The following is a 20,735-nucleotide window of genomic DNA, read 5'->3' on the forward strand; positions in this document are numbered from 1 at the left end:
TGGCAAGGCGCCCCCCCCCCGCCCCCCCCCCCCACTTTCCAGCTCTGCCAGGCCGCTACTCGGATTAAGGGTCTGGTATGGAATTTCATTTGGGGACCCCGCCTTTCCTTTTTTGGGGGTTTTGGCATGGGTGTCCTCCTTAAAATTCCTACCAGACCTAAAGGGTCTTGTATGACTTTGCAGGAGAACCTAGTGCTTTTTTGTGGACATCGGGGGCCCACCTAACATTCCTACCAGACTTAAAAGGTAGTTAACAGAATGTTAGGGACACATATATCATGAAGTGGCCCCATGGGATTGTGTCCCCCTGCACCCACTAATTTTAGTAATCTTTATTATGTGGTAGTTTCTAGAAGCTTGTGTGGGCTGTTTCTGGTCTCCCCCTTGTCTGTTTCAGGTCACCCCTCTAGCTGTCACAGCACAGGAATGCCTGGAAACTCCTGTCACTGGGAAGATTTTACAGCTGATGCTACAGGTGATTCGCAGCTGAGTTTTGGCGGGAAAACAAACATCCAATCAACTGATAGACTCACCTTTAAATATTTTTCCTGTCAGAATTTCTTGTCAGCATTGATCTCCCTCAAGACAGCTCGCCCTCCCTCCCGCCCTCTCTCCCTCCCTTGTCGCGGCTATCCTTGTTGGGGGTTTTGTCGCCCACATATGTGGGTGGACAGTGTTTGGTATTATATTGGACTGGTATTAAGTTTATGGATGGAGTCTGGGTGACTGAGCTAATTTATGTTTGAAGTTTAAGTGCTTTTAAAAGTTTATGAGCATATAAGTGTATGATTAAAGTTTTTATTGAATGTTATTGGTTTAATAAAAGAAAAAAATATTTTGCTTTCAACCCCAATAAAGGGCCGCGGCCATTTTATTCCAAAATATTGGTGTGTAGTCTCAAGTTATTTACCTAATTAATTTTTTATATTTATAGCGAGTTTGTGGGTGCTGTGGGGCCTACAATCCCGGGACCGAACCACATAAAGAGCCGAACGTTCGGCCATTCACTCTCTGCTGTTCAGCCCCTTAGAGAATGGGGTGAACAGCAGGGAATGAACTGCCGAATGTTTACTTCATGCAATCCAGATGTTGCATCGGCTGATACACACCCCGCTCTTCCCTTCGGTTCAGCCGGACGAGCTGCGGTTTGGCTCGAGTGTTTATTTGGCTGACTTCAACAGCTTAGTGAATAACCCTAAATGTAATCCCGTTAGGGTCTGGATCTCCTTTACAAACCTTTCCAATCTCTTTATTAAGGCTGTTCCCCTAAGAGAAATGACTCCAAATGTTCCATTTTCTCCAAAATAATGAAATAACCCCTCTAAGGTAAGTCCAAGTCCAGATATTGTTCAAAAGAGTAACAAAACAAATAGGCTTTCATTTATAAAACTTCTACCCAATGTATAGCCAATGCCAAACCCTCTGCACTAGCGCCCCTAGATGTAGAATTCCTATACTTGTCAGCGCCATCTAGGGGCACTAGTACTGTGTGAATGTCATCTGCCCGGCTCTACACTGGGCAGGAAGTTTATAAATTAAGTTCTTATTGCATGTCACAAACATCATGCAACTCAATAATAACCAGCAGAAGTCAAGAACGTATATTAGGGATAACTCTAACCAAGTGACTCATCAGAAAAGAGTATATTACATCCATTCTATTCATTTCATTCAAATAATACTTGTGTGACAATGTATAGCAATCATCCTAACCGGATGACATTTTATTTACTAAAGCAGTGTCTACTATATGCCACAATTTTCCATCTAGTAATTGCCGTTTTTACCATTTTTTTCATCCTTTTTTACATCCTAGTATTACTGATCTCCTGCAGGCTCTTTGCTGCCTCTTTCTGTCTTCCTGCACTCCAGTGATGGCTGCATGACATTTCTCATGGCAGGTTTCCTGAATATGACAACAGTGGATCATGTATTTTAGATTGTAAGCTCTCACAGACAGGGCCCTCCTTACCATCTTGCCTTGAATTGTATTGTAACTGTAATGTCTTTCTTATATTGTAAATCACTGCGCATACTATTGGCGATATATAAATCCTGTATAATAATAATATGCAATGAGTGTTGTCACCCCGTAACAGGAAGGACTTTTGTGGCAGGAGCACAAGGTGTATTTTAATGGAAGCCATAGATTTGAAAAGATTAGAACTATGAACTCAGTGCTGCAAGGCAAGGGTACCTAAAGCATTCTCATCATAAGAAGGCTACTATGACTGACCTCCTGCTGAAAATGCTATTTGCCTGGCTGTTGTGCTAACATACTGGTTACAGGCATCTGTTTGACCAAGAGGGACAACTTTATTTCCTTGTTTTTTTTGTGGTGACCTTGTGGCTCTAACAAACAGAAACATGAACCATACCGCACTCCTTACCGGGATTCCCACTTGATTAAGATTGGTGCTCAAAATGACTGCGGATGAACAATAGAAAAATGTCACCAGCACACCATAAGTTGAAAAAGCAAAATATTTTATTGCCAATAGCTGTATCTCATTGGCAAGCGCTTTTGGGGACTCGCAGGGTCCCCTTCATCAGGATCTCTAAGCCTGATCAGGATCTCTAAGCCTGATAAAGGGGACCCTGCGAGGTCCCGAAAGCGCTTGCCAATGAGATACAGCTATTGGCAATAAAATATTTTGCTTTTTCAACTTATGGTGTGCTGGTGACATTTTTCTATTGTTCTTGTGCCTCTAACAGCCACACATGTAAAGAAGAATTTGAAAAGTTTAGGAGCTTTTTGTGGGCACTCCTCCGCATGCTAATACTGAACAGCTCTGAACAAGCATTAAAAAAGTACCAAGTTCCCACAATGCATTGCATTTATAAGCTGTACTGTTAGCATGATGTAAGTGAGGGGCAGTTGCAGGCAGAAGAACATTTAACATGGTGTCAGGCCACAGGATAAATATAGACTGCGTATCTATTGCCAGGAAACCTGCAACAAACCTGAGATATGCCCACAGCTAATCAATCAAAGACCCCCTTTTATTTCCTAACATACTCAATTGGTGCCAGCTCTTGGGTCAGCACACCTCATGTGGCTATTATGAGGGTCTCTCATTATTCCTGCTGGATTAATTAATGGTTCTATATTATGGAGAATGTAAGAGGAGGAGCCGGAACACACAAAAGTGGGCAAGAACACCCAAAACTCCCAGTCGGACAGGAACAGAGTTGAGAATTATGGCTGAAGTGACTTACTGTTGGGGTACCTAAGCCGTATAAGAAGCCAATATCTGCCTCTGCTCTCTATGCATCGCCTTAAACTAATAGCCCATTTTCCATTTAGTGTAACTCATTGCTAACAGTTTCTAGAATATGGTCCTTTCACTCTCGGTGCGACCATGATAAATAATTGTTATAGCATCCAGCCGCAGAGTACTCTCAAGAACTCCAGGCTATGTAGCCTTAGGCATATCATTGAGCAAGTGCCACAGAGCTCCAAAACAAGGCATCACATTTCTGTAATTCCACTGATGTTTACTCTCCGACAGTAACATCAATTTTATTAAAGTGATTTCTCTGTTATATTAGTATAATTTACAACACTTAAGTTGGGTATACACGCAGCGAATTTTGGGCAGTTCTTGGTGAACCGGCCAAAATTCGCACAGTGGGTGACCCCGCTGGCATCCCTCGATCAGCTGAAGGAGCCGGTTGCAAAATTCTTGGCCAAATGAAGCCTTTGGCCAATCTGCTACACATTATATACAATGGTAGTGATGTTAGTTCCAACAACTTTCATACACATTTAAATATATTAGCAAATGTTGGCTTTATTTAAATGAAACTTGGATAAAATTTCAATTTTAATATTTTGTTTATTTTGAATATTATGATATGATACCATTAAAAAAGTTGAAACAGATGTGCCTATTGGAAGATTCCCCCTCACCTCCTGTTCTGGTGATAACTGCAAAATGTTTACATTTCCCTAATTTTCTGTCCTGGTGGTCAAAAATCTGACTTTAGATACACATTAAGTTCTTTAATCTTTATCTTCCATCGCTTTTCCATAATTCTATGACTCTTTTTTTACTAACCACATTTGAGTGTTATCAAAATTCCACAAGGGTTAAAAAATCAATCACTACAAAATACTGAACATTTCCTCCAGGTTCCTAACACAGTAATACAGTGTGCAGAATTAGGAGACAGGTCACACTATGTATATTCTTGTGAAGGTTAGACCCTGTTTGGCAGGTGACTAGGTATTTTGCCATCTTGTTTGACCTAGTTTGAGTCACATTTGAAGTCAACCTCAATACTGAGCACTAAGAATGAAGAAACTGCCTAAGATGTATTTGCCTTTAACCAATACACATCAGACGCTGCAGCATTTGACACGATTTTCCCCAATTTTTGCTAACATTGACAGATTTAACCATTGCTAGTCATAATGCTGTAGCACCGTCCACGAAAATCTTTTAGCAAGGCGGAGAGTTAATGAAGGGGACTGATTGACCATAAATGGTATCTAAACTCAGATAGATAGATGGATACATAAAGGAAAATATATTGACTAAAATACTCCACTCTGCTGGAGAAAATTCTGCACCAGGCTCTCCAAGGCTGATGACATGACCAAAAACCATAGGCTTTTTATTACGTGGCCTCTGCTTAAGGGGGAGATCAATAAATTTAAACTCTAAACCTCCCCTTCAGCAGAGATCACATGACCAAATGCCTAGGATTTGTTTCTGTAAGCACCACTAGAGGCAAACTCAACTGAAGTGGTATTTTCTCCAGGGAAGTATTTCAGCCGTTCTCTTCTTTTTTATCAAACCTTTGCTGTTTTTCCCCAAAGAAAAAAACTGCGTACAAAGTAGAAAAATCTTGTTCAAGACAAGAGGAAAGGACACAGGCATCTTGGGTACTAGGGCATAATTTACCGATGGAGTAATTTCAAGCAGAGCCTTTATAAAACCTCATGGCCCAGTTTCTCAGTGAGAGCCTACCCAACTAAAGCAAGGCCTAAGTCTAGATCAATGATAGTTGGCCTTCATCCATTTAGAAGCCTGGGTATTACCAGTCCAATCAGCTCTTGAATCCTTCCCCAATGGTAAGAGCCTACGCAACTAAAGCAGGCCTAAGTCTAGATCAGTGATAGTTGGCCTTCATCCACTCAGAAGCCAGGGCATTACCAGTCCAATCAGATCTTGAATCCTTTCCAATGGTTAGAGCCTACCCAACTAAAGCAGGCCTAAGTCTAGATGAATGATGGTTGGCCTTCATACATTCAAAAGCCAGGGTATTACCAGTCCAATCAGGCCTTGAATCACTTCCCAATGGCCAACCCTTAAAGTATATCTAAAGCCTAAACCTGTTTTTGGATAGAGTAGGGAATGGTTTAAAAATCTGTTGCTTATTTATATTTTTTTGCCATCTGTGTCCTATAGGGGAAATTTTCCTTTACTTGTAAACACAATAGCAAGCTAGAGAAAATCTCTCCAAAGTAAGGGAACCCCTTAGACAGTTGTAACCAAAACAGGTGTCCCCACTGAAAGACATCCCCTCAATTCATGTTTTGGGGACAACTCCAAATGTTTTATTTTTCATCACTTTCTCCTCTGATGACAATGGCAAGCAGGACAAATAGAGAAGATAAACAGGGGTAGAGACAGCAATAAAACCCTCTAGGGGTTCTAACCCCTTACTACTTTGTCCAAAAGTAAAATAAATGTCTTAGATACACTTTAAATGAAGCTCTACAGCTGAGCTGGTGCCTTAAATCTAAAAAAGTGATAACACTACAGAGTCTAATTTGTATTAATGGCTTACTTGGTGACCTGGGAATTGTATTCCCCTGTCAGAGCTACCCGTCATGTAACCCAGAGAAATATACAACTGCAGAACATCTAATATGGTGGGAAAGATATACGACAAACCTAAACTTTTTAGATATCCTTCACATGAAACCAAAATACCCGGGTGAATATAGTAAAAAAGAGTACAGAACAGGCACTTAGCTTAGTGAATAAGGGTGTTGACCTCAATTATCCAATACAGTGCAAGCAAAAATCTTGTCTTCTCTTATTTTGCCTTGCACATGATTGGGTGTTCTGTCAATTTACTAATCAATTCACTAAGCCGGTTTGCTTTAGTAAACTGACCTCTTGCGCTTTAGTTGGCAGCCACCAAGATATAGAGAATAATATAGATAGATATATTTCATTTTCTTCAGCTTGTTCACACCATCTCTAGAACAGATCAGGAAACGTGGGTATGTGTGTTTTGATGCATTGTTTTTGCGGTTTATTATGCGTTCCAGTGCATTGTTTTAATCTCAATGGAATTTCTAGTGCATTCCAGAGCATTCTGGCTCATTTGCATGTGTTTACTTGCATTTTGGTGTGTTCCAGACCAGGAAAAATAATGCATGCAGTACTTTTTGAAATGTTCTGGAACTCAACATAGTGGTGTGAACTAGCCTTACTGGATGGGCCTTGGTCTTTATTCAACCTCACCTACTATGTTACCATGTTACTTTTTACCATAGGAATGAATGGGAATGCATTTTTGGACCAGAAAATTTTTTTTCTGGTCTGGATCTTGTCTGGAGATGGTGTGAACAAGCCTTTAGGGCAATTTCACACCACTTACAGTTCGTTCCAGTGCTGTAAGCTGCTGGAACGTACTGGATTGCATCGTAGCCGGCTCCCTGTGTTCTGGGGTTGGAGGGGGTATGACTCCTGTCCAGAACGCAGGGAGCCGGCCAGGATGTGATCCAGTGCTTTCCAGCAGCTAATTGCGCTTGAACGCAGTGGAATAGGTGTGAACCTGCCCTAAAACAAACAATTTGTCTCCAGTGTGTAGCATATAGTCAATAACACTAACAATGCGTACCTCCCAAATTTCTGAGATGAGAAAGAGGGACAACTTCCAACACAATGTATTCAGTAAATAGGCACACCCTATGTGATGCCCCCAGTTATGTGGACCATTTAAGGATTTATATGCCAAAAAATGATTGGTTAAACCCAGAATGTGTTTGTTTGTTTTTTCTTCATTAGTTTTCCTTTATATTGCATTTTTGATATAGCAAACAATATAATTAACAGACAAGATGAAGGTTTTAGTGCAGAATAACACTTTTGGTGGTTGAAGGGAACCTTTGCATAGATATCTGTACATCGGACCAAAAAGAGGGACAACTGAGGAGGAAAGAGGAATTTGGTTCGAAATGAGGGACAGTTGGGAAGTATGACAAAGTGTCATCGTAACAGTAACATCAACAGCAGCATTATTATAAAAAACAAATCAGTAACAAGCATGCCAAGCTTCAGAAATCTTAGGCAGAAATAAGCAAATGGTGTTCAATAGTTTCAATTACCTACAAGAATTAGAATGTCATCATTCTGAAATTAACACATGTGTCTGCTTATATACATAACAGTCACAAATCAGCAAGAAACAGCCAACGGTGTGCATTTTAAGAACAAGAATTTTAAAAAATCCTCAATGACTGAACAATAAAACATTATATCGGTTGAAACTGGAATCATTCTAACACCAGCCTATCCGGCGTAATCATTTTATTCATCTTGATGCTGGTACAAAATCACTTTAAGAGCAGTATGCAAAGTGTCTTATATTCTGATTGGACTTTTAAAGCATATTTAAACCACAGAACAAAAATGTAATGTATTGCAGCTTACCACTTCTTAGAGGTGGTGGTTGCATTTGTTTTCTTTTTTCCCCCCTTTATTTTCACCTGTTAATCTTGTAAATAACACACTGACGCTGGGGGGGCTACACTCACTCACTCCACTGTCTTTATGCTTAGAGTTATTGTTGTCACACGAGCTGGACTTCAAACAAGTCTTCCTCTGTTCATCTCCATTACAGGAGTGGGTGGGGAGATTAGTAGTTTACAGAGGGAAGATAACATTGCTTGTGCTTTCAGTTCAGCTCACAGGAAGGGAAAAGGATGTTGCATTTCAGGCAAGATCACCAGGGATTTTCTACACTTGCTGAAAATATTGAGGAAAATAGAAAACGTATGCAGCCCCCAACATCTAAGGACTGGTAAGCTGCAATATATTAGATTTTTGTTCTTGGGTTTAGATATCCTTTAAGTGAGCACCAGTTTACAGGTCTGGTGTAAAATGAAGACTGGCCATACATAATAGGATCCAACTGGACATGTTCATCCATTATTTTCTTCAAGACATGTGAGCCACCATCACTGCTTATCCGCCGTAGAGCAATAACTGCTCAAACGTCAAAGGCGATTGGGTCAAATTTTTCGATGCACTGGATCGCCTGCAGCAATGACAATACTGAACTTTCACAGAGATGTATGGGCAGTCACTCCCAGTACATCAAAATACCGAAGATCATACAGTTTCTATAAACTTTGCAAAACCAAAAAGAAGTTGTTACAATTCTGCAACATTGATTATATCTCAGCACAAAAAAAGAAGAAAGAGCATCTCTGTATTATCCAACCAAACCATAATTTGACCCAACCAGAAACATCCACAACAAAGCATAGGTGACTCAAAATTTAAACATCACCTGACATCTACATAGGTGGCAGCATTAAATAAAATTATCTACTCAGCCCAAGTAAATCTATCACGCATACTATTGCATTCTCTATATTAGAGAGAACCAAATCTGACCAACTTGGCAAATCTTGTCATTTTCAGGCAATCAAATTCTTGACTGGCCCAAGTATTTGCATGTAGATTTGTCCAGACTGCAAAGGACCATAAATGTCATAACTTCTGCTGGTCCAAACTCATGTAATGCATGATCCTTCCGTGCATGAACAGATCCACGCAAATCAAAATTTGCGTAACAAAATGAATTGTTAAAATTAATTCGATTTATCCTCTACTTGAGTTGCTTATCCCTCATTTAAAAGCTGCTATGTGACAGGTGACTACAAGTCAACAGAATATATTTATACAACACAACCTACAATATTTGCTAACATAACCTTCTAGCACAGAACAACAAAGGTTTCACGGAATAGGTGAGTAGTTCCAAAATTCTCAGACATTGCCAGAAAATAAAGACAACTTTACAAGGACAAGTCTACAAGACATGGGACCGTCCCTTGAAAATCAGAACAACATCGGCAGTTGGAAACTACTTCTCACACCCACCCATCAGCATCTAGACTCTTCTTCTCCCATTCATTCATAATGACTCCAGCTTGCTATGAATAGCTACATAATACAATTCATAAATATTTTTTATAAAAAAGTTGCCATCACCCTGTACACACCACTTTGCATTGAGAACTTTCCACTAGAAGACGCCCACCCCCACCGATAGTCCATCCCATGTCTACACCTGCTAGAAGAGGAGAAGAGGCAGAAGAAACAGAAACGAAAAATAGACTTACAGGTAACTGCCACTGGTAAGGATGAGGAATATCTGGGGGTAATACACTGACAGTAATACACTTCGTGATGAGAGCAGAATCATGACTGGAGGTCTCTCCCAGAAAAAAAAAGGTCCTTTAAGTCCTGTTAAGGGCCCCCCCCAAAAATCCTTCTCCCCCTCCCCAGATGTGTGAGGGTGCTTAAGTTTCCTGGCTTGGGTTCTCCTTATCGCACAAAAGTCTGTAAAAAAGAAAAGTTTTATAAAGTTTTTTGTGAAAGCCCCCAGTAAGCTGCGTGAGCTTTTGCCTCGGGCTATAAATGTGAGCCTGTCATGTCTCAGTGGTTTCAAGTCTACAGGCTCTGATCTGTGATGATGGTTTAAAGGATTTGGATGGCAGTGTGCAGACTGGAAAATGTTGTCCCTGGAAAGATCTCTGGTTTCTGGACAAAGATCAGCAGCACTGTAAACTGCTTGCTTTTTATGAAGTTAAATGTAGCAATTTGTTCTTATTATCTTGGCAATTATGTCTGCGTTTAAAAGTGAGATCACAGTATTGTATAGCAGATAGAAACAAAGTATAAACCGCTTTTAATTTTTTAGCTCATTTTTTGTTTTGCCTTTGCAGAACAACTGGCAGTGGAAAAACTGGTAACTGGGTGCCTTCTGTTTAAAGGAAATCTGGATGGAGAGAAATGCACAGGGTACCATGGTTGATCTCATTCCTGGGTGCTTAGCTGGCATGGTGGGCCATTGGCTGCAACACTTTTTGTTGACCCAATACAAGCATGCAGCGTGAGAACAAGCACATTACTCCAAAGAGAAGAGTAATTGCTCCAATACAAGTGAACAAGCAAATCTAACAAATCATTCCCCCAATATAAGCATGCAGAATGTGAGCAAGCAAATCCAAAGAGTCACTGACCCAATACAAGAAGGCAGCACATGAACATGGAAATCCAAAGACTCACTCACCCAATATAAGCATGCAGCACATGAACAAGCAAATCCAAAGAGTCACTGACCCAATAGAAGCATGCTGAATGTGAGCAAGCAAATCCAAAGAGTCACTGACCCAATACAAGAAGGCAGCACATGAACAAGCAAACCCAAAGAGTCACTGACCCAATATAAGCATGCAGAATGTGAGCAAGCAAATCCAAAGAGTCACTGACCCAATACAAGAAGGCAGTACATGAACAAGCAAATCCAAAGAGTCACTGACCCAATGTAAGCATGCAGCACATGAACAGGCAAATCCAAAGAGTCACTGACCCAATATAAGCATGCAGCACATGAACAAGCAAATCCAAAGAGTCACTGACCAAATACTGACCCAATACAAGCACGCAGCCCATGAACAAGCAAATCCAAAGAGTCACTGACCCAATACAAGCATGTAGCACATGAACAAGCAAATCCAAAGAGTCACTGACCCAATACAAGCATGCAGCATATGAGCAAGCAAATCCAAAGAGTCACTGACCCAATACAAGCATGCAGCGCATGAACAAGCAAATCCAAAGAGTCACTGACCCAATACAAGCACGCAGCGCATGAACAAGCAAATCCAGAGTCACTGACCCAATATAAGCATGCAGCACATGAACAAGCAAATCCAAAGAGTCACTGACCCAATATAAGCATGCAGCGCATGAACAAGCAAATCCAAAGAGTCACTGATCCAATATAAGCATGCAGCACATGAACAAGCAAATCCAAAGAGTCACTGACCCAATGTAAGCATGCAGCACATGGACAAGCAAATCCAAAGAGTCACTGACCCAATATAAGCATGCAGCGCATGAACAAGCAAATCCAAAGAGTCACTGACCCAATATAAGCATGCAGAGTCAAGCATGCAGCACATGAACAAGCAAATCCAAAGAGTCACTGACCCAATATAAGCATGCAGCACATGAACAGGCAAATCCAAAGAGTCACTGACCAAACACTGACCCAATATAAGCATGCAGCCCATGAACAAGCAAATCCAAAGAGTCACTGACCCAATATAAGCATGCAGCACATGAACAAGCAAATCCAAAGAGTCACTGACCCAATATAAGCATGCAGAATGTGAGCAAGCAAATCCAAAGAGTCACTGACCCAATATAAGCATGCAGCACATGAACAAGCAAATCCAAAGAGTCACTGACCCAATATAAGCATGCAGCACATGAACAAACAAGTCCAAAGAGTCACTGACCCAATATAAGCATGCAGCATGTAAGCAAGCACATTCAAAAAGTCACTGACCCAATATATAGTATGTGTGCAGAATGTGAACATGTCATTGATCCAATAGGTGGAGGGAGGAAAATAAAAAAGTTTTACTCACCCGATTCTTGGAGCTGGCCAGCTGTGACAGCGCTCTCTCCCGCATGTCTCCTCCTCCATTGCAGCGATGGTATGTCCCTCTGCATCCTTACGTCCTATACACTGAGGGGAATTCATCAAAACTGGAGCAGACAAAATCTGGAGCAGCTGTGCACGGCAACCAATCAGCTTCTCTCTTTCATTTTCAGATCTTAATTGTACAAACTGAAGAGAGAAGCTCATTGGTTGCCATGCACAGCTGCTCCAGATTTTGTCTTCTCCAGCTTTGATGAATGATTTACAGCTGGCTCTGCCTATCTAGAGGCAGAGCCAGCTGTACCCGCCCCCTCCCCGGTCCGTTCCACCAGTCAGCACTGGACGATCGAACAGTGGAGGGGGGAATCCCTGCAGGGAGCCGTGAGTGACAGTCACGGCTCTCTGCAGGGACAGGATCGAGAAGTGAGTGACGGTATGTGTTCGCTCACTTCCTGATCTATTGAGCCGACCTGCGACAGTTTTATTGTCACATGTCGGCTCGAACTATGAGGCTGAGTGAAAATCACTCACCTCATAGTTCTCCTTTAAGTATTAGGATTAAAGGTTAAGTTCCAGGGTTGCGTTAAGGTAAGATAAAGTGTTTATTTAGGGGTTCAGTAAGGTTCTAGGGCTTCGGCAAGGGGAGGATTGAGTGTGCTGGGTGCTTAAAGGTTGAGCTGAAAGGAACTTGCATAGATAGAAAGAGCAAAACAGCTTTTGCTGACTGTTTTTTTAAACGCTGCAAACTCCATGGCTGTCAACCTGATCCTGCACTCTCCTTCTACTGAGTCACTAGCATGAACAAGCATGCAGCCAGTGAATGCGGAAGTCTAAATTCTTTACCCATGTGCTTGGTCCAGCTTAGTGTCTTGCTAGGTTGTGAAGCAAGGATGATGATGACAGTCCTGGGGCTTGTGCCTTTCAACAAGTCAGTATTGGCAGCCACCCATCTATCTACAGCTATGTCTACTGGCAAGTTCACTTTAAGGATATGGAATGGTCATTTAATTTTAAGGGTTGCTTTGAGTACCTAAACTACCTAGCCCTGGGCTGTCTGTGTCAAAAACCAACATGCCAAGTGTTTGTGCTCCCGGGGAGCCCCCAAACCCGAGAGCACACTCAGGATCTTGGTTCATTGTAGGTGATAACACGTTAGTAGTGCTCTAAATACAAGCAGTGCCCATGCAAAGGGAACACAGACTACAACCTAGAGTAGCCACTAGCAAGTTGCAAAGCTACACCAGTATAGTGGTATCACTTTACTGCCACATCTGGAGTACGCGGTCCAGTTTTGGTCGCCGGTACTGAGAAAGGATGTCCTTGAACTGGAGAGAGTCCAGCGGAGGGCAACAAAACTAATTAGGGGAATGGAGGACCAGAGCTATGAGACAAGGCTTCTGACCTTAAACATGTTTACGCTGGAATTAAGGAGATTAAGGGGGGTATGATTTTCATGTACAAGATGTTCAATGGTGACAGCAACATTGGCAACAAACTTTTTGAGATTAACTCCATTACAAAGACTAGAGGTCAACACCTAAAGTTGGTGAAGAAAAAATTCCAGAACAATGGGCGAAAAGGGTTCTTTACAGTAAGAGCGGTTAAGGCCTGGAACTCACTGCCAGCGGCAGTGATTTCAGCCAAGAGTGTAGATTTGTTCAAGAAACGTTTGGACAATTTCTTGAGGTACCGTAATATCCAGGGATACCAGTATCCCTAAGAATGAGATGATGCGTGGACCTATATGGGTTGGACTTGATGGACGTATGTCTTTATTCAACCCCAAATACTATGTAACTATGTAACTTTCCTGGCTGTAGTGGCAGAGGACTGCAAATCACAAGACTGGCTACACAGAATCATTTGGCAGGTAAAAAAGTTTTGCATACAGTACATGCTTACTGCTTATTTCTCTGTTGGTCTGATTTGACAAAAGAGTCTAACACAAGACATAAGAACATTTTCAGTATGAATTATTCTTTCCTTTTTTTGTAGGGTGTGTAAAGTTGGAGTTACACTTTAAGAGCCCTATATGAGCCAAAAAGGATTGGAGTGGTTAATCCACTTGTGCAAGAGAGTAAACAATGCAAGGAATGACAAATATTAAAGCACTCGAAACACCTTGCAAGGGATGGGTGACATGACTTCATGTGTTCTCAGCTTTCTGACGTTAAGTAATATCCATGCAGCTGGGATATTAACCACGCAGTTATTAGCTTAAAGGCGTACGCTCATCAGGACTAAGGCAACTGTGGTACCCCTATGAGTTAAAGGAGAACGCAGTGTATTTTCACTGAGCACACATTGTTGTGTTATTATTCTGACTTTGCCCTAAATGCATTATTTGCTGTGACTTTCACATTTTTACCTGTCTTGCTGTTCTGCGTTTTGAACATTCCATATCATGTACGGATTTGTAGGGTCTCCCTAGTGCAAGTAGGCATATCAAGTAGTCTTTCAGCCACCCATCAAAAACAACTAATGAATCAAATATGTAATAGGTATGAGTACTGTTATCTATTACTTAGTACTACTCTACTACCTGGTAGGAAGAACAATATATATACTGAATCCAATAATTTAGAGGGATGTCCCAATACTTTTGGCAATATAGTGTATATGTACTGTATGTAGGATAGGTATAGATGTGATCAAGCACCATTTGTCCTCCAGGGGGAGCATCCAGCCCCTCAGGTCACAATACATGGTAGCTAGCGAGATGAAGAAACTGTCAGTACTAGGATTCAGGCTGTCCCTTTAAGGCTAAGCAAAACTGTCAAACAAATAAGCACATAAGCGCCAGCAATATGAGTCAGTGATGAGAGGAAAGGAAAATCTTCAGTATAGTACACTTTCAGGGCTGCTCTCGCTGGTTAAGGAAACCATATAACTGAAATATAAAACACAGAGAGCGCCTCCATCGTGTAAAACCTTTTTAATAAACAAGAGTAAAAAACTGTTGGATTTGTACTCACAAAGGGAGATAAATAACGGGTATGAACAGATCACGTAAAACAGACTTAGCCAGCCGGCTATCAGTCCTTCCTTGGTTGACGCGTTTCCGAAGTCACGCCTCCTATATCAGAACCAAAAGGTTTTACACGATGGAGGCGCTCTCTGTGTTTTATAATACTGTATATATATATAGATATATATAGATAGATAGATAGATAGATAGATAGATAGATAGATAGATAGATAGATAGATAGATAGATAGATATGTAGTAAATATGGCTGCCTTTAAGGTACATACATAACACATATACATTCATACTCATAGACATTAATAGACATACAACCACAGATTTTACTTGTTCAGGCCACAGGCTGAATGAGAGACATTTAATAGGTTCTTCCATACGCAGTAAACTACGTGGATTGAAAAATCTCCTCTTCTGGCTACTGTATTTAGACAGCCAGCATATCCAAACAGTGACCACATTTGCATGGATGCCGTCACTGTTAAATCACCAATTGTACACCCACCTCCTTTGATTTTTCAGTCGAGGTTGACTGGTGTCAATAGGTGCCTATTGAATCTATTGTTTTTGACAGCACAGATAGACAGCTTTGCATTGAGACATGTGGAACAGGAAAGCATGGAATTGTCATGTACTATTATAAACTGCTGGTTTATAATTTATAATTTAGCTCATATTATGTATAAAGTAATGAGATTAAGGGTCTGTGTTGACTGGCTTTTGTTTTATTTCAAGCATGTTTTGCATTTCCATACAGGCCTGGGGTTATTCACAATAGGCTTGTAGCAGGTTGACTACAGGTCACAAGGAGGTCAAATTATCCTGTTAACGTATTCTGAATGAAGCACTTTAAACAGGTGGGATTAACACAAACCCGAAGCCCATCGACACAGATGATTACAAACTAAAATAAACGGTTGTAACATTTTTAATAATGGTAATATGTATATAATAGTCAAAACTGATTTGGATGAATAGACAATGCCCTTGATATCTCTTTTTTTGAGCCATTAGGGAGATGGTCCCTATGGACAAAAGGAGTGATACTCCCCAGTGGGTACATAGGCCAAAAAACAAAAACAAAGAAGAAATCTTCAAGCAGTTTTAACCTTTTTTTACTCTTCCAAAACTAAGAAAACAAAGTTTTGACTAGGGACATTTTAAATACAGCGACATGACAACTAATAGATAATTACACCCAAAGCTGCTATATCTGTAAAGAGTAAAATCGGGTTAATCGAATTACTCACTGGTCCCTTGTATTTCTAGATTGTCCCTATCAGAGCTTCCAACCAACCCATCTCATTCTCATTTTAAATTAATTTTAAAAAACCCAGCAGGGAGAGTTCCCTTTGTATAGGTAGCTGTGGATTGCACTAGAAACTGAAATGCAAAAATCTAAGATCTAAGATGCTGGTAGATGATCACCAGCAAAAACCTAGACCTGAATTGTTAGACTGGCAATTGACTGACAGATGTCTACACCACAATGGCTTTTCCATTGTACCCATCTCTGTTCCTGGATTGATTTGGAACATGTCTTGTTTATGACTTCCTTCGCTCTTCTCAATGAAAAGACGGGAGGTTTCCCCAGGTCACACCAAGATTGGATTTTCTTTGGGAGCAAGAATGAGCACTACTAATGGTTGGAAACCCTTGCTATTACCTCCTAGGGTACCCCTAAACGGTAATATTCGTGCCCCAGGGGTGTAAAGGGCATTGAATTGGAGCTATCCTTAGGCTTGGTTGGACTGGTTCTTTACAAATACTCTCAAGCTCTAACACACATTGTTGATAAACCAACATTTACAGTACTGGGCTACTGCCATGAGGATGGCTAAAGAAAAGGACAGCTATTCACATATAGCAAAACAGCCTCAGTCGATAACTGTCTCTAACACTAATGTTCAGTCAGATTAGCATGGTAAAAATTATAAAAAAAGGATTTGTTTTTTTAATACCAAGTCTAAAAATGTATTTTAAATAAAAAATAATAAAGGTGAAATATTTAGCTAGCACCTGGGGACGTATGGAAAATATAATACAAGTTCTTGGTTTCCTACTATCAAACATACACATCCAGTCTCAGCTGGACCTATAAGGAAATTAAAATCCCAACCATTTGTAGTTAGGCATGTATTGTACCATGTTATTCTTTGGCAGTCGGATGTGGAAAAAATATTTCCCATCCCATAAACTTAAGTTTGTAAACTTAAGTTTAAGTATGACCCCCCCAAGTTTCCTGAGATCAACCATGTAACTGATAAAGCTACTCGTTGCTGTCCACATTGGTAATACCAAGGCTCAGTCTCAGACAGTCTGCCCTGGTTCTTGAAAAAAAAATGTGGGGTTTAAGCAATATTTAGTGGTTGGTAGACCAATGAGTAAAAAATGTTTGACCTGTCCTTCGTGGTCCACCGCCTAAGGGATGAAGCCAGAACCTGGGTCTACTACATTGAAATTAAAAGAGAAAATATTGTGAAAATAATGATACTCAATCATTGGCAGTCCCATGTTGTAATAATAATGCTTAGTCCTGCAGGTATACTGAAAACATATACACAAGTATCCCATGGGCACTTACCTTCCATTGGGCTCACAGCCCTGCTGCCTCTCCTCTCTGTTGCTGTGGTAAACACCAACCAGGAAGTGTAATCGGGATGGTCAGAAACATATGTTATTAATCATTATTGGAATCCATCCCAGACCAAACACAATGTGAACTGCACACTGTCACACACAAGCACAATCTAATCCATTGCCACAATTACCAGTCAATAAGTCTTCTACTCATCTAATTAGCATAGAATAGAGAGGAAGAGTCCACCACACAAATTCTTATCAACAGGATAAATATTTCCTTGGAAGAGACCCTGTCACCATCTTACAAAATGCAGGTGAAAGCACAGGAAAATCAAGTATTTTAAATACTTTCCTGCAGAGATTTTCCTTTACATAAATTGTTGTTTATTTACTTTCATTGTAACTTTGAACTTGCTAACAAATTTGACTTCTTCTGAGGAGACAAACTCCATAGCACAGCCCCCTCTCTCCTTGCATATCATTGCCCTCTCTTCTTCTGGGAATGTCTAATTATTGCCTGTGCTAGCCTAGGTCCCCCACCCTTACCCTACCTTACTTTTTTTTTCCATTTAAACTTTTATTTTTATAAATGAAACCAAGAAACGTACACAATAAGATGTGATCAACAGAGAAATAAAAACAGAAATACAGAAATACAGAGGTATATAGTCAAGCATGAGAACCACTGTTGCACTAGCATGGAACTCGGCAAAGAAAACATTCCATTGTGTAATTAACAACCTCTCATATGCCAACGTGGTGCTGTCCACTGGCAACAACCTAGGTTCTAAGTCATAGGGCCTCTGGTCACCTTCAATCCATCCCTCATAGATGGTGTATCAAACTTAGGATCATGTAACCAGAACTACCCTACCTTACATTTATGCAGCTGCTGGGGGAGGAGCGAAGGGAAATACTATAGATTGTAACTCGAGTGACAGCTCTGAGTCTGCTAGGGCTGCTGACATCACATTCAAGATGGCGGCACCCAACAGCAGTCTCAGGGCTTTTGAATATCGACACAAGGGGGGCTTTTACAGCTAAGTAACATGGATAAAATACATTAAATGCATATATAATCATATGGGAAAACTGAACAGAATGGTCTGGCTAGAGGCTACATTCAACTTGAAGTCACATTTCCTCAAGGAACTTAATATAAAATGTATTGTGAAATGTATTCATTACATAAAATATAATATAATTAAAATGTTAAAACCAATTCTTGCTGCAATGTTCAGTGATTAGCTCCCCTCTCTGGCACTCTGCTTTCTTCCGCTATCTGGCATGCCTATTGACAGAACATTAACTGATTGGCTCCTTGTGCTGCTTCTCCCTCCCCCTGCCTGAGCTGTAATGTACAGGGACTGCATACCAGCTGATACCACGTGAAATTCAGGTACTTACACAGCCGGCATTTAAAAAAATAATAATTTAGTAATTGATTAATGAGTACAGAGCTGCATTCATTTGTGCCTTTTAACAGTCTGGAGTTCAGCTTGGAATGATGGGTTGCAGCAAGGGAATACAAAGGACAAGAAGGGAAACTTTTAGCTGTTTGCCCCCTGTGTATTGGCCTAGCTGACCAGCAAGTGATCACCGCCTGATATAGATAATAAATGACACACAATAGACAGGAATACCTCAAATATCATTATGATGTACAAAACTCTCTATTACAGCATTGTAATATACAGTTCTCTCATATAGAATCTTAGACACAGCGTCTACCAAAGTGAATATCCATTACCCAGGTATACACTGACCCCTAATACATCACTCCAATCTACACTGGGGTTAATACTGTATACTACATGACTGCAGATTGCTCACTTAGCAAAATAAATGATAGCATATGAATAGAATATGTGTAAATGTTAAATACCCAATCATATACTAGGGAGATTAAAGAGTATGCCCTGCCAAAACATTTAGTCTTAATTTTGGATAGAGTGTAAAATGGTTAGAACCCCTGTTTGGTCTTTATTGCCATCTGGGATCCTGTTAGATCAACATCCCTTCTCCTCCTCACTTGCCAGACAGTAAGTGAGAGGAAAGCTCTAACAGCAACACAGACCTGCATAAAATGCTTGTTTTCAGTAGGAAAAGACTAGAATCCCTGTCAGATTTTTTATTGTGTCCCCTTTGCAGATTTTACCTCACTTCCTGTTTGGTGAAACTGTTGCCAACGGGACAAAAAGTAGGGAATCATTTCTCTAACAGAGCCCTAGATAACAGTAAAAACAGAAGTTCTAATCTATTCCCTCTCTACCAAAAACTGAATAAAAAAGTTTTTGGTGAAACATACAGTACACAGTACACTTTAAAAATAGACATTTGTTAGCACATCATTGGTGATGCAATTGAGCACATCTTTGTTTTATTTAATAAGCTCTGTGAACATTCACTTTGCAAAGTGCACAGTCTTACTCACCCCGGTAGTCTTGTAACTCTAACCTTCCCCCCTATTTAGTTAAATATATATTGTCCTTTTATACATTGCTCTATAGTCTAAATTTATTTGCCTCAGTCTACTATTTACTATCCTAATACATTATTTAGATATACTGTATACTATAACAGACTGCTCTATTATATCGTTGAATTCCAACCATAATCCTGTAGGCTGATGCATTATTCAGTCTATCTACTTGTACATGTACTGTATCTGTTACATGCTCTCTAATATATTTATCTGATACACACAATCTTCTAATATGTTACTCTGATATATTCTATCAATACTCTACATTTACATTTATTACTGCACCTAATGTATTATCCTCTACTCTACCTGTACTCCATATAATAATATTTCTCTGGTACACTAACCTTTAGTACCTTACAATATATCGTTTACTAATACATTACTCTGACATAGTCCATGCTCTGTAACAATACTCAGATTAGTATTGACCTTTCATAGCTTAAAATGCATCATTCTGCAATACATTATTCTTTTTTCTAGCATAATACCCTGCTAGACCAAAAAACTTTAGTATATCACTTTGATATAGTATTCTCTTATACTGTAGTTTTAATCATCACTGTGATAAACTTTCTCTCTCTCTCTCTCTCTCTCTCAGCTTAGTTCCACTTTCTTCTCTATTACACTATATCGTCCATCCACCTCCTTCCTTTCTCTCTATAATTATCTGTTGTCCCTTTTGTCTCTCTCTCTCTCTCTCTCTCTCTCTCTCTCTCTCTCTCTCTCTCTTAAATAAACTATATTGACAGGACCAAACACATTTTAGCATTATATGTGTGTGTACTTATCACTCTCTCCTACTTTTTTCTTTCTTACTCTTTGCATATCTATCTCTTTTTTTTCCAATCCGCCTCTCCTCCTTTCACCCTCACTATCAATATATTTCTTCCCTTCTATCCCTTTTTTAATTTCCTCTCTCTCTCTCCCCCTCTCTCTCTCTCTCTCTCCCTCTCTCCCTCTCTCTCTCTCTCTC

The 20,735-nt window shown here is 40.2% G+C and overlaps 1 protein-coding gene across 2 annotated transcripts in view; it reads right to left on the reverse strand.

Annotated features, from left to right (window-relative positions):
• The window catches only part of WNT7B (Wnt family member 7B), a 103,920-nt gene that overhangs the window by 77,996 nt on the left and 5,189 nt on the right, over positions 1 to 20,735 (reverse strand). The window contains exon 1 of one of the 2 annotated variants that reach the window (XM_018564073.1): positions 9,377 to 9,534. The exons of the other annotated variant lie outside the window; for it this stretch is intronic. Coding sequence (XP_018419575.1) covers positions 9,377 to 9,459 — 83 coding nt within the window. The 5' untranslated portion in view covers positions 9,460 to 9,534. Of the gene's footprint in view, positions 1 to 9,376; positions 9,535 to 20,735 lie in introns of those variants that run through there. 2 annotated transcript variants of the gene reach the window in all.

This window comes from Nanorana parkeri, unplaced genomic scaffold, assembly GCF_000935625.1.
Source record: "Nanorana parkeri isolate BGI_ZX_2015 unplaced genomic scaffold, ASM93562v1 scaffold720, whole genome shotgun sequence".
Classification (NCBI taxonomy): domain Eukaryota; kingdom Metazoa; phylum Chordata; class Amphibia; order Anura; family Dicroglossidae; genus Nanorana; species Nanorana parkeri.